The sequence below is a fragment of the Canis aureus genome, chromosome 6 (assembly GCF_053574225.1).
Source record: "Canis aureus isolate CA01 chromosome 6, VMU_Caureus_v.1.0, whole genome shotgun sequence".
NCBI classification, from domain to species: domain Eukaryota; kingdom Metazoa; phylum Chordata; class Mammalia; order Carnivora; family Canidae; genus Canis; species Canis aureus.
Window position 1 is genome coordinate 64,787,881 of NC_135616.1, and position 13,185 is coordinate 64,801,065.

General features: G+C 36.3%; 1 protein-coding gene across 1 annotated transcript in view; it reads left to right on the top strand.

The window, feature by feature from the left end:
• SHCBP1L (SHC binding and spindle associated 1 like) overlaps positions 1-13,185 on the top strand; it is a 42,406-nt gene that overhangs the window by 10,474 nt on the left and 18,747 nt on the right. Inside the window, exons 3-5 of the mRNA XM_077901997.1 lie at positions 7,142-7,356; positions 8,821-8,907; positions 8,979-9,197. Coding sequence (XP_077758123.1) covers positions 7,142-7,356; positions 8,821-8,907; positions 8,979-9,197 — 521 coding nt within the window. The remainder of the gene's footprint in view (positions 1-7,141; positions 7,357-8,820; positions 8,908-8,978; positions 9,198-13,185) is intronic.

Here is a 13,185-nt window from a genome sequence, read left to right on the forward strand (position 1 = left end):
TTCCACATGCTTCCAACCTCCCTAAATACTTATATAATAATTTTGGTTTTAACATATGCTCTGTTTACCTTCATAGATATGTAGTATCCATTTCATATATAGATAAACCGTTCAGTATATTAGGATTAATTTTCCTTTCCTGGACATTTAAAAACATTTTCCTAGAGTTGAATACCCTGTTTTTTCACTTCTTTTAGTTTGTTTTTTATTTATTCATGGGAGACTCAGAGAGAGAGGCAGAGACTTAGAGGGAGAAGCAGGCTCCTCACAGGGAGCCCGACGTGGGACTCAATCCCCAGAACCAGGATCACGCCCTGAGCTGAAGGCAGATGCTCAACCGCTGAGCCACCCAGGCATCCCTCTTTTATTTTTCTTACAGGTTTGTCCTCGGTTATGTAAATCTTCACAACATAAACACCTCTATCAACTTTGTCTTCTTAAAGAGGTTATCTCTTACACCCTTTTGATCCGCAGTCGATTGGTGATCTCTGTGCCTGATGGATAGCTGTCCTTTTGGGATCTCCCTCCATCATCACGTTAGGAATTCCTTTTGCTATTCTCTTGTACAAATAACCTGTTTGCCAGAATTCCTGTCTTCCTTTATTCTTAATTCTATTGTTTTGGCTAGGGACCTTTTCCTAATAGCTTCATGGGTAAGGACACAAAAAAGATAAAACTATTGCAGTCTTGTGTTCTTGAAAATATCTTTATAGGGCAGCCCTGGTGGCGCAGCGGTTTAGTGCTGCCTGCAGCCTAGGGCATGATCCTGGAGACCCTGGATCAAGTCCCATGTCGGGCTCTCTGCATGGAGCCTGCTTCTCCCTCTGCCTGTGTCTCTGCCTCTCTCTCTCTCTGTCTCTATGAATAAATAAATTTTAAAAATCTTAAAAAAAAAGAAAATATCTTTACAGTATCTTCATATTTATTTGAAAAATTGACTAGGAACATGATTCTAGGTTTGATTTTTATGGCCAGAATTAGAAAAATACTGTTCATTTTCAAGCTTCCAGTGTTGGTGATTGAGAAGCCAATATCATCAATCCTTTGATAATACGTATATGTTTTTTTCTCTCTGAAAACTTGTAGGATCTTTTTTTTTGTCCCTAGAGTTCTCCATCAAAATGATAGCAAAGGAATTTTTTGAAACATATGTAAGGAGAAGAGAGAGGAAAGGAGATAATGGCAAGAAAACTTAAAAGGCATAGAACAGATAAGTAGGTGGCAACTGACAGTAGAGCTAAGAAAGTTGAATTCTAAATTTGTATTAGGGAAAGCCAAAAAACAACATGATATACACTAAATAACCCCAAAGAATTGATTGTATTTAGGTCTCTGGGCATGGGGTTAAAGATGGAGCTGAGAAAGAATTGGTTGAAAGCTATTTAAAAACAGAGACTTCCATTCCCAGAAAGATGGAGTAGACATTATTTTTCCCTATTCTTCCTACAGAGTATAACAAAAAAAAACCTGGATTATGTTAATATAAAGCCAACATAAGACTCTAAAAAGATGGATAGAAGGCAGAGTGCCTAGGGACCTCATGACCCAAGGAATGACCATAACTTCCTTGAGGTTTGCTTCGTATATCTTAGACTGGGTATCAGAGAAGCTGGCAACCTAGAAACATCAATAGTAGTAGATCAAAAGTAAAAAATTAAAATTAAAAAGTCCAGGCAGCCAGGGTGGCTCAGCGGTTTGGCGCCGCCTTCGGCCCAGGGTGTGATCCTGGAGACCCAGGATCAAGTCCCACGTTGGGCTCCCTGCATGGAGCCTGCTTCTCCCTCTGCCTCTGTGTGTGTATCTGTCATGAGTAAATAAATAAATCTTTAAAAAAAAATTTTTTTTTAATAAATAAAAAGTCCCCCACTCCTAAAGGCCTGCTTTCTCTAGTCAAAGGACCAGGAAAGGGGCAACACCACAGGAAGAAAAAAAACAAACCTGCTGTCCCTCTTTCCCCACTGCAGGAAAAGACCAAGTGAAGAACCTAGACTTCCACTCTTGTTAAGTTGTAACAAGGCACACTAACCCCAATGCCAAAGTGGTCTTAGAGAAGACCTAGTGGGGAGAAAATGGGGAGCTGAGTGATAAAGAACTTCTCCTACACCCCTGTTATCAATGTAGACTACATGGGAAGACTGGACTACCACCCCCACCAGTAAGGGGAGACTCCTTCCACTTCCTGGAGCAGTGGTGTCAGAAAAGATCTAGTAGAGAATCAGGACTCCACCCTACTGTGATGTCAATGGAAACAACATGGGGAGCAGAAATGAGATGCTCCTCTCTCTCCAAGCTAGGGGGAAGTATCAGTAGAGATCTCATGTTGAACCTGAACTCCTACCCCAGAATAGCAGTAAAGAAGAAATACCTCTCCCCATTCCTACAGTCAACAGACACTGGAGAATCTGGACTTCACTCCCTATCTGGCAGTAACAGGGTGGAAACTTCCTTTTTATGCCATATTGGTGTCAGAAGAGGACTGATGAAATAAAAGATTTAAATAAGGTCAAGAATCTCATGACATAATATTCAAAATGTCTAGATTTAAATAGAAAATCACTTGTTATCTCTTCTCAATCCCTTGTAAGAATTAGAATAATCTCAACTTGAATGAGATAAAACAATAGACACCAACACTGAGGTAACCTAGATGTTAGATTTACCTGACAAAGACTTTATTATTTTTTTTAAGATTTTATTTATTTATTCATGAGAGACACAGAGACAGAGAAAGGCAGAAAGACACAGGCAGAGGGAGAAGCAGGCTCCATGCAGAGAATCCAACCTGGGACTCCATCCCAGGTCTCCAGGATCACACCCTGGGCTGAAGGGGGTGCTAAACCTCTGAGCCACCCGGGCTGCCCACTGACAAGGACTTTAAAGCAACCACCATAAAAATGCATTACTGAGCATTTATGAGCGCATGTGAAACAAATGAAAAAATAGGAAGTCTCAGCAAAAACAGTTTTATTTATTTTATTTTATTTTTTTAAAAACAAAGTTTTAGAACTAGAATAATATAGTAACTGAAAAAAACTCAAAAGGATGTGCTGAACAACAGAATGAAGACAGAGGGAACAATCAGCAAACTTGACAATAGAAAGTTAGAAATTATCTAATTGAACACCAGAAGGAATAGACTGGAAAACAAAATGAACAGAGCTGCAGGGACATGTTGGGCTATAACAAAAGACCCAACATTCATGTCTTCTGAGTCCCAGAAAAAGAGAAGAAAAGATGTGGCTGAAAAAAATTTTTGAATAAAATAATGGCTGAAATATGCTGAATTTGGCAAAAAGACATAAAATTTACAGATTTAAGAAGCTGAATGGTAGTATCCTACTGAGAAGGGAGTAAGTCAAAGTTTACTGGCACTGAATGTTAGGATCCTCTTCCTTCTATTCTGACTCTGTTTCTAGCATACAGGCAGTTAAGGCATATCCCTTTAGGCATGAGAGTTGGAAGATTTTTCTATGTTCAGCTCAAAAGAAAAGACCTAAAGATAATTGGCATATTGAGTTCCCATGGAAAGAGCCAGTGCAGAATATCCTGCATTTACAGATAGAACATCCGTACTTGTTCCACCCATATACACAGACCTCTTTTTTTTTTTTTTTAAGATTTTATTTATTTATTCATGAGAGAGAGAGAGAGAGGCATAGAGAGAAGCAGGCTCCATGCAGCGAGGCCAATGTGGGACTCGATCCCGGGATTCCAGGATCACGCTCTGGGCCGAAGGCAGGCGCTAAACCATTGAGCCACCCAGGGATCCCCAGACCTCTTTTTTAATGCTCCACCTTTTTTTTTTTTTTTTTTAATGCTCCACCTTTTAATATGAGCAGACAGCCAACGATCACCAGATATCTAAAGAAACTCTAATAACAAAATAGTGGTTAAAACAGCAGAAAAGGGATCCCTGGGTGGCGCAGCGGTTTGGCGCCTGCCTTTGGCCCAGGGCGCGATCCTGGAGACCCGGGATCGAATCCCATGTCGGGCTCCCGGTGCATGGAGCCTGCTTCTCCCTCTGCCTGTGTCTCTGCGCCTCTCTCTCTCTCTGTGTGTGACTATCATAAATAAATATTTTTAAAAAATAAAATAAAAATAAAACAGCAGAAAAGAAGACATTTTGAAGAAACAAATGATAAGGAGAAGGAAAAAATATATATATATACACACACACATATATTAAAAACCTATTAATATTCTCAGAAGTAAAAGACAAGGCATCTATGAACTGGGACCTATTCTAAAAAAATAGAAAGGGAAGGAAAGCTTTCAAATTCATTCTATGAGGCCAGCATTACTCCAATACTAAAACCAGCTACCAAAACACTGCCAAAAAAGAGAGGGAGAGAACTGTAGGCCAATATCTCTGATGAGCATAGATGCAAAAATACTCAACAAAATTTTAGCAAACTGAATCCAACAGTACATTAAGAAAATTACTCACCATAACCAAGTGGGACTTATTCTTGGGATGCAAAAGTAGTTGAGTATTCACAAATCAATTAATGTGATACATAACATCAACAAGACAAAGGATAAAAACCATATGATCATTTCAATAGATGCAGAAAAAAGCATTTGACAAAGTACAACATCCATTCCTGATTTAAAAAAAATACCCTCAACAAAGTAGGTTTGGAGGGAATATCCTGTAACACAATAAAAGCTATATATGAAAAACCCAGAGCTAATATCATACTCACTGGTGAAAAACAGCCTTTCCCCTAAGGTCAGGAGCAAGACAAGAATGTCCACTGTCACCACTTTTATTCAACATAATACTGGAAGCCCTAGCCACAGCAGTCAGACAAGAAAAAGAAATAAAAGGCATCCTGGGGATCCCTGGGAGGCTCAGCGGTTTGGTGCCTGCCTTTGGCCCCGGGCGCGATCCTGGAGTCCCGGGGTCAAGTCCCACATAGGGCTCCCCGCATGGAGCCTGCTTCTCCCTCTGCCTGCGTCTCTGCCTCTCTTTCTCTCTCTATGTCTATCATAAATAAATAAATCTTAAAAAAAATAAAATAAAAGGCATCCAGATAGGTAAGAAAGAAGTAAAACTTTCACTATTTGCAAATACTGTATATAGAAAATCCTAAAGATTTCACCAAAATACTAAAACTGGTAAATGAATTCAGTAAAGTTGCAGGATACAAAATCTGTATGCAGAAATTCATTGCATTTCTATACACTACTTAGCAGAAAGAGAAATTAAGAAACCCCTTCATTTCAATTACACCAAAAATAATAAAATCCTTAGGAATAAACTTAACCAAGGAGGTGAAATACCTGTACTCTGAAAACTATAAAACACTGATGAAAGAAACTGAAGACAACACAAAGAAATGGAAACATATTCCATGTTTAGGGATTGGGAGAACAAATATTGTTAAAATGTCCACACTATCCAAAGCAATCTGCAGATTTATTGCAATCCCTATCAAAATACCAATAACATTTTTCATAGAACTAGAACAAATCATCCTAAAATTTGTATGAAACCACAAAAGAACCCAAATAGCCAAAGCAGTCTTGAAAAGGAAGAACAAAACTGGAAGTATGACAATCTAAGATTTCAAGATATACTACAAAACAGTAGTAATCAAAACAATGTGGTACTGGCACAATAACAGACACATAGATCAGTGGAACAGAATAGAAAACCCGGAAATAAATCCATAACCATCTGGCCAATTTATCTTCAACAAAGGAGGCAAGAATATGCAACAGGAAAGAGACAGTCTCTTTAACGAATGGTATTGGTAAAACTGGACAGCCACATGCAAAAGAGTGAAACCAGGCCACATTCTTACAGCATACACAAAAAGAAATTCAAAATGAATTAAAGATCTAAATGTGAAACCTGAAATCATAAAAATCCTAAAAGAGAACACAGGCAGAAATTTATCTGCTATTGCCATAGCAACATTTTTCTAGATATGTCTCCTGAGACGAGAGAAACAAAAGCAAGAATAGGCAACTAGGACTAAATCAAGATCAAAAACTTCGGCACAGAAAAGGAAACAAGCAACTAAAATACAACTTGTAGAATGGAGAAGATATTTGCCAATGATATATCTGATAAAAGGTTAGTATCCAAAATAGAAAAGAAATTATACAACTCAACAGCTCAAAACAATCAAATTTAAAAATGGGCAGAAGACATGAACAGACATTTCTCCAAAGAAGACATCCAGATGGCCAACGGACACATGAATAGTTGCTCAAACTGATCATCAGGGAAATGCAAATCAAAACTACAATGAGATATCACCTCACACCTGTCAAAATGGCTAAAATAAAAAACACAAGAAACAATAGGTGTTAGTGAGGATATGGAGAAAGGGAAACCCTTGTACACTCTTGGTAGGAATGCAAACTGGTACAGCCATTAGAAGACTGTACGGAGGTTCCTCAAAAAATTAAAAATAGAACTAGTGATCTAGCAGTCACACTACTGGGTATTTACTCAAAGAATACAAAAATACTAATTTGAAAGGATACATGCACCCTATGTGTATTGTAGAATTATTTACAATAACTAAATTATAGTAGTCCAAGTATGCAGTGATAGATGAATGGATTAAGACAATGTGGTATATATATTTACAATGGAATATTGTTCAGCCACAAGAAAGAATGAAATCTTGTTTGCAACAACATGGATGGATTTAGAGAGTATAATGCTAAGTGAAATAAGTCAGAGAAAGACGAATACTACATGATTTTACTCATATGTGGAATTTAAGAAAGAAAACAAAAGAGACAAACCAAAAAACAAACTTTCAAGTATAAAGAATAAACAAATGGTTACCAGAAGGGAGTTTGGGTAGGGGGATGGGTGAAATAGGTGGAGAGGATTAAGACTTATCGTGATGAACTCTGAGTAATATATGGAATTGTTGAATCACTGTACTGTACAGTGATATAATGTTAGTAACTACACTGGAACTTAAAAAAAAAGGAAAACAAATAAGGTTTGAAAAAATTGTGTTATTTTATTTAATATTGATCTATAATTACTTTGTGGTAAAGAGATCTTCAAATTTAAAAGAAGAAACTTTGTAAGTAGATCATGTGTGAGGAAAATATCTTTGTCGTTCATTTTGATTTGTAATTACAAATTTTATAATATTTATCTTAGGTAACTTGTAAACCACGCCAAAGCTCATCATCTTGTTTCAAAGTTAGTGTATCTCTTGCTGAGCCTTTTTCTTCTAACATTGCAAATATTCCAAGGGGTTTGGTCAATGAGATTTTGGAAGAACTGGAGCATAGTGTGCCTCTCTTGGAAGTGTATCCTGTTGAAGGACAAGATTCTGATATACATGATATTGCTTTGGCCTTGGAAGTTGTAAGGTATTAGACCTTTTTACCTCTTAAAGTTATGATATTCAAAAAGTTAATATGTAAGTATACAAGCACTTTATAAATAGTTATAGATTTAATTTTTCTTACTGCTGAATTCAATTTGTCCTTTTTTAAGTTTATTTATTTATTTTAAGTAATCTCTACACCTAACATGGGGCTCGAATTCATGACTGAGATCAAGAGTCACATATTCCACTGACTGAGCCAGCTAGGTGTCGATTTTTAATGAACATATTTATAACTCTTAACATTCTCCTGCAGAAGTATTATATATGGGCAATGAAAAGTTTGCCATTTTTTGATCTTGCATTTTCAAAAATTGATTTAAAAAGTTCTAGAGATAAGTAACACTAAATTTTGTTCATATTTAAGCATCTTAAATATATTACATTTTATGTTTCACATGTAAGGACATTACAAATACTAGATGTCATCATCCACATTATGATTGCTTCTTAAGTTGATACAATTTGAGAGAAGTTATCCATAAACATAATTCAGAATTTTAGGGGCATATTTTTTTCTTTTTCTTTTTCTTTCTTTCTTTTTTTTTTTTTTTTTTTTTTGAAGATTTTACTTATTCATGAGAGACACACAGAGAGAAGCAGGAGACATAGGCAGAGGGAGAAGCTGGCTCCCTGTGGGGAGCCTGTTGTGGGACTTGATCCCCAGGCCCCAGGATCATGCCCTGAGCCAAAGGCAGACACTCAACCACTGAGCCTCCCAGGAATGCCCATATTTTTGTTTTTCTAATACTTCCCCAGAATATACAAATTTGATTATACCTGAAGTATTATTTCTGGGGTGCCTGGGTGGCTCAGTCAGTTAAGCATCTGCCTTTGGTTAGATCATGATCCCAGTGTCCTGGGATTGAGCCCCACTTCAGGCTCCTTGCTCAGTAGGGAGCCTGCTTCTCCCTCTTCTCCCTCTGTTCGTCCCCCACCTAATCTCTCTCTCTCAAATAAATAAATAAAATTTTAAGTATTATTTCTTTGTTGAACAAAACAGCCAAATCTATGAAATTTGGAACCTGCATTTTACATTCCCACTTCAAGAAACATGATCTGTAGCAACCTTCAATAGAATGTAGATCATCTTGGGATGCCTGGGTGGCTCAGCCGTTAAGCATCTGCCTTTAGCTCAGGCCGTGATCCTGCAGCCCCAGGATCAAGCACCATGTCGGGCTCCCTGTGAGGGAGCCTGCTTCTCCCTCTACCTGTATCCCTCTGTGTCTCTCATAAATAAATACACAAAATCTTTAAAAAAAAAAAAAAAAGAATGTACATCACCCAATTTTTAAAAGTTTGATTTTAATATTAGTTCACTGAAAGGTCATTTACAAATATTTTTCTTAGAATTCATATAAAGAATTCTGACATGAGAATGTCTTTAATTTATATACATATTATTGGCTCTTTTTGATCACTTTTACATTATTTTCATTCATCATAGGTTTTTTTATGACTTTCTTTGGAGAGACTGGGATGATGAAGAAAGTTGTGAGAATTACACTGCTTTAATCGAAGAAAGAATTAATTTGTAAGTATAGTTAAAAGCTAATTTAGCACATTTTATAAGATAAACATTGTAATTATATTGATACTTTTCAGGTGGTGTGATATACAAGATGGAACCATACCTGGTCCTATTGCACAACGTTTCAAAAAAACTTTGGAGAAATATAAGAAAAAGCGTGTTGAGCTCATTGAGTATCAGAGTAATATTACGGAAGATCCATCTGCAGCAGAGGCCGTTGAATGCTGGAAAAAATACTATGAGATAGTAATGCTCTGTGGATTATTGAAAATGTGGGAAGATTTACGTCTCCGGTAATAATACTCTATTTTAAACAAAAAAATTACATGGTTATTCTTTTATCATATTACTTAACTTAGGATATATGTTACCCTGACTGAAGTAGATTATAAAATTAGATGTCCAATTTTTGAGATAAGAACAAAGTGCAACTACCAGTATTAGAAAATCATTTTTATATAACTGAATTCAATGAAATCATTGGCTTTTTGGATTAAAAAAATATCATCAATCTAGTTCTTTTCTTATCTTTCATTTTTACATTCTTGATTTTGGCCAAAGCCTAAGAAAAGAAGAGGGAGAGCTCCACCACATATAATATACAAAGTAAAGAGAAAGTTGAATAATTTGGCTGCCTCTTAATTTCTTTTTTTCTCATGGATATTGATAAGTTGTTTTTATAATAAATGAAACAATGTGGATTTAACCAGCATCATTCTCCATAATACTTCAAAATGTCTTAAAATGTTTTTACATTACTATGCAGTAAAGTATATATTTCTGTCTTTGTTTTAGATAGAGAGGAAAACAGGAATTTCTTGCCCATGGTTTCAAAATTAAAGGAAAATTTTGAATGGAGCCAAAGGACATCTGACTATTTCATACTAGATTGTTAAATCTTTTTATGTTCCACCTGTACACGTTCTTTGCCTTAGGAATTCTGAGCCACATTTTATTTGTTCAACAATTAACTGTTAGCCTAAATCTTTTCTTTTTGTATTTTCTTTCAAATTTCACTTATTTTTTTAATCATTAAGAATCTCACTTCAGTGCCTATTTTGATGTTACTGGGATTCTTGTGTAACGAAGCCTTGGGATTACTTTGGGAAATCGGTATAGATAAGATTTTTGAAATCTATTTATCTAGAAATTCAGAGTCAACAAAAGTTGAATTTGAATACAACTTATCATTATTAGACTTCAGGTTCTAATAGCATGGAACAACGTGGGGTTCTCTCATCTTAAAAGTTAAATCACAGAGAATCTAGGTCTGGGAGTGGTGGAGTAAGGTAACTGGTCAAACCTTTGCATAGATAACAATTATAAAATTTGGACAAAAATATATTAAAAGCATCCAGCTATTTGAAGGCTCTGTAAAATAACCAAAGTAGGCAACAAACCTTGAAATATATCCTTGGGTAAGAAATGGGAATTTGTGGCTTTTCAGTATGAGAGTGATCACCAGGTTTTATAGCTTTGGTAGCAAAAAATGCAATCCAACTATTTCAAGATGGCAAAGCACAGAGTTCAAAGCTGGCAGAACAGCTGGAAATATAGGTGGGGTATCCTGAAAGAAGAGAGTTGCAAAAAGGGCCAGATCCAGAATTTGAGCATAAACTCTGCTCAAATTCTTGACTGACCACTAAACTATACTAGCATTGGTGGGGGAGAGAAATTGGGGAACGATGCTTTTTAAAAAAGTCTGTAGTTGAAGCGTGGAAGTCGAGAGAACTAAACAGATATATCAGCTGATTTTGAGCCCAGACAAGTTACCTGCCTGCTAGAATACAAGACTAACAATCCTTAGAAGAACACAACACAATCTAAAGTTATGAGAATGTATTTTCCAAAGTCTCCAGTGTTCAACCAAAAAATTTATGGGCATGGAAAGAAACCAGAAAATTAGATCCATTCCCAGGGAAAAAGATAGTTAATATAATCTGACTCTGAGTGGGCTCAGATGTTAAGATTTTCAGACAAGACTTCAAAGCAGCTATTATAAATATGTTCAACAAATTATAGGAAAATTTGGAATTAATAAGTGGACAGAGAATCTCAACAGAGAAATGGAAACTAAAAAACAAATAGTTTCAGATGTAGCTCTGATATGTAAACAGCTTGTTAGTTATCACTCACGTCCTTAAGACAAGAAAAAAGGTGAACAAAACTGAAAATGATGTTCTTGGACCCATAAGAAAACTAAGGTCATAGAGCAAACTGCCACCTTGAAATCTGGAGAGAGAAGTAAATTCAGAATCACAACCAGGATCTCCTTACCTGGAACAGATAATCCCCTGCGCCATAAACTGTAAGAACACAAATGGTAATTTTGATAAACTGCTGGAGGTTGAGTATGGACTAGTATGCAAGTGAGAAATTCCTGGAGGGATGCATTTCCTAGTGAGACACCCCACATCTCTGTGGGGTTTTTGCCTCCAGGAATCTCTCTAGGTTCTCTGGTGAGAGCCAAGAAAAATCCCATTATGCCTCTAGTTGGGGATGGGAAAAGTTAATATTGTGAAATATACCCAGAGCATCTCCATGACAAAGTTCATTCACCAGAGGAAAAGATTACCATAGCATCTTCCCATGTAGGGGAGAAGGGTATTTCCTTGACTCCAGCCTCTTCTAGCCTTCCTTCCTATCTGGGAAGAGGAGGGCACTACGAAACTTGTAAAGATCACAGTCCAGGGACATAGATACACTAAAAGACTAATAAGAACAATTTCTCTCCATTATACCTTCCAACCACACCAATTAGGCTCCAGTATAATAACTGGATTATAGCTAAAAGAACAAGACACAAAAGGAGGAGTTTTTAGGGAAGCTCAAAGGCAACAGAGGAGACACAAATAATGGAAACCATAGGAATGTGAGGTGTCTGACACCTACAGCTATAGCAAACATTAAACACATTTTATCTCCTGGCTAGATTAATATAAAACCTCACTCTAAAAGCCTGTTTACTTTAGTTTCTAGTCAATGCATCATGGTTGGCTTTCCACAAAATATTATAAAACATACTTGAAGGCAAGAAAAAAACTAAGCTTAAAGAGAGAAAGTAAGCTTCAGAACCAGACTCAATTATGATTTTGGAATTAGATGGAATTTAAAATACCTAATTGATGTTAGTCTAATGGAAATGGGACACAAAATGTAAGAACAGATAATGTAAACATAAGATGGAAACTCTAAGGATTAAAAGAAACTGCTAGCGGGATGCCTGAGTGGCTCACCAGTTGAGCCTCTGCATTTGGCTCAGGGCGTGATCCTTGGGTCCTGAGATAAAGTTCCACATCGGGCTTCCTGCAGGGAGCCAGCTTCTCCCTCTGCCTATGTCTCTACCTCTCTCTCTCTGTCTCTCATGAATAAATAAATAATAATAAATGCTAGAAATAAAAAACACTAAATAAAAATGATACTTTTGATGGGTTAACTAATAGATGGAATGAAACTGAGGAAAGAATCAGTGAGCTTGAAGGTATGTCAGCAGGATCTCAAAGAAAAAAAAGAATAAAGAAACAAAACATCCAAGGACTGTGGGACCATTTCAAAAGGTGCAGCATATGTGTAATTGGAATGCCAGAAGAGAAAAAGAGCAAATGCAGCCAAAGAAATATTTGAATTAATAATGGTGAGAATTTTCCACAATTAAATGCAGACAACAAACCATAGATCCATGAAGCTCAGAGCACACCAAGCAGGATAAATACCAAAAAATTCTATACATTAGCATATCATATTCAAACTGAAGACAACTATAAAAAAGGAGTGGGGTGGGGGGGGAGGGAGGAGGAAATGCTTATCTATAGGTGAACAAGAATAAGAATTACAACAGACTTCTTATAAGAAACTATGCAAACAAGATGAAAGGAGTGGAATATTCAAAGTGTTGAAAGAAAACTACCAACCTGGAATTCTATGTATGCAGTGAAAATATTTTTCAAAAGTGAAAGGGTAATAACTATTTTAAACAAAAAGGAAAAAAAATGAGGGAATTTATCACCTTGCAAGAAAAATGAAAAATTATTTAGAGGAAAATTGTTAAAAGTCAGAAACTCCGATCTGTGTATAGGAAGGAAGAGCTTTGGATAAAGAATAAACAAAGGTAAATTAAAATATTTTATTTTTATTTATCTCAATTGATTAAAATAGCTGTTTAATAGTATTTGTGATGGTATTGGGTGATAATGTATGGATTGGTAAATTAAGTGACAGTAATATCATGCTGGGGAGAAATGGGAATACTCTGTTAAAAAGTGCCTGCACTATATATGAAAT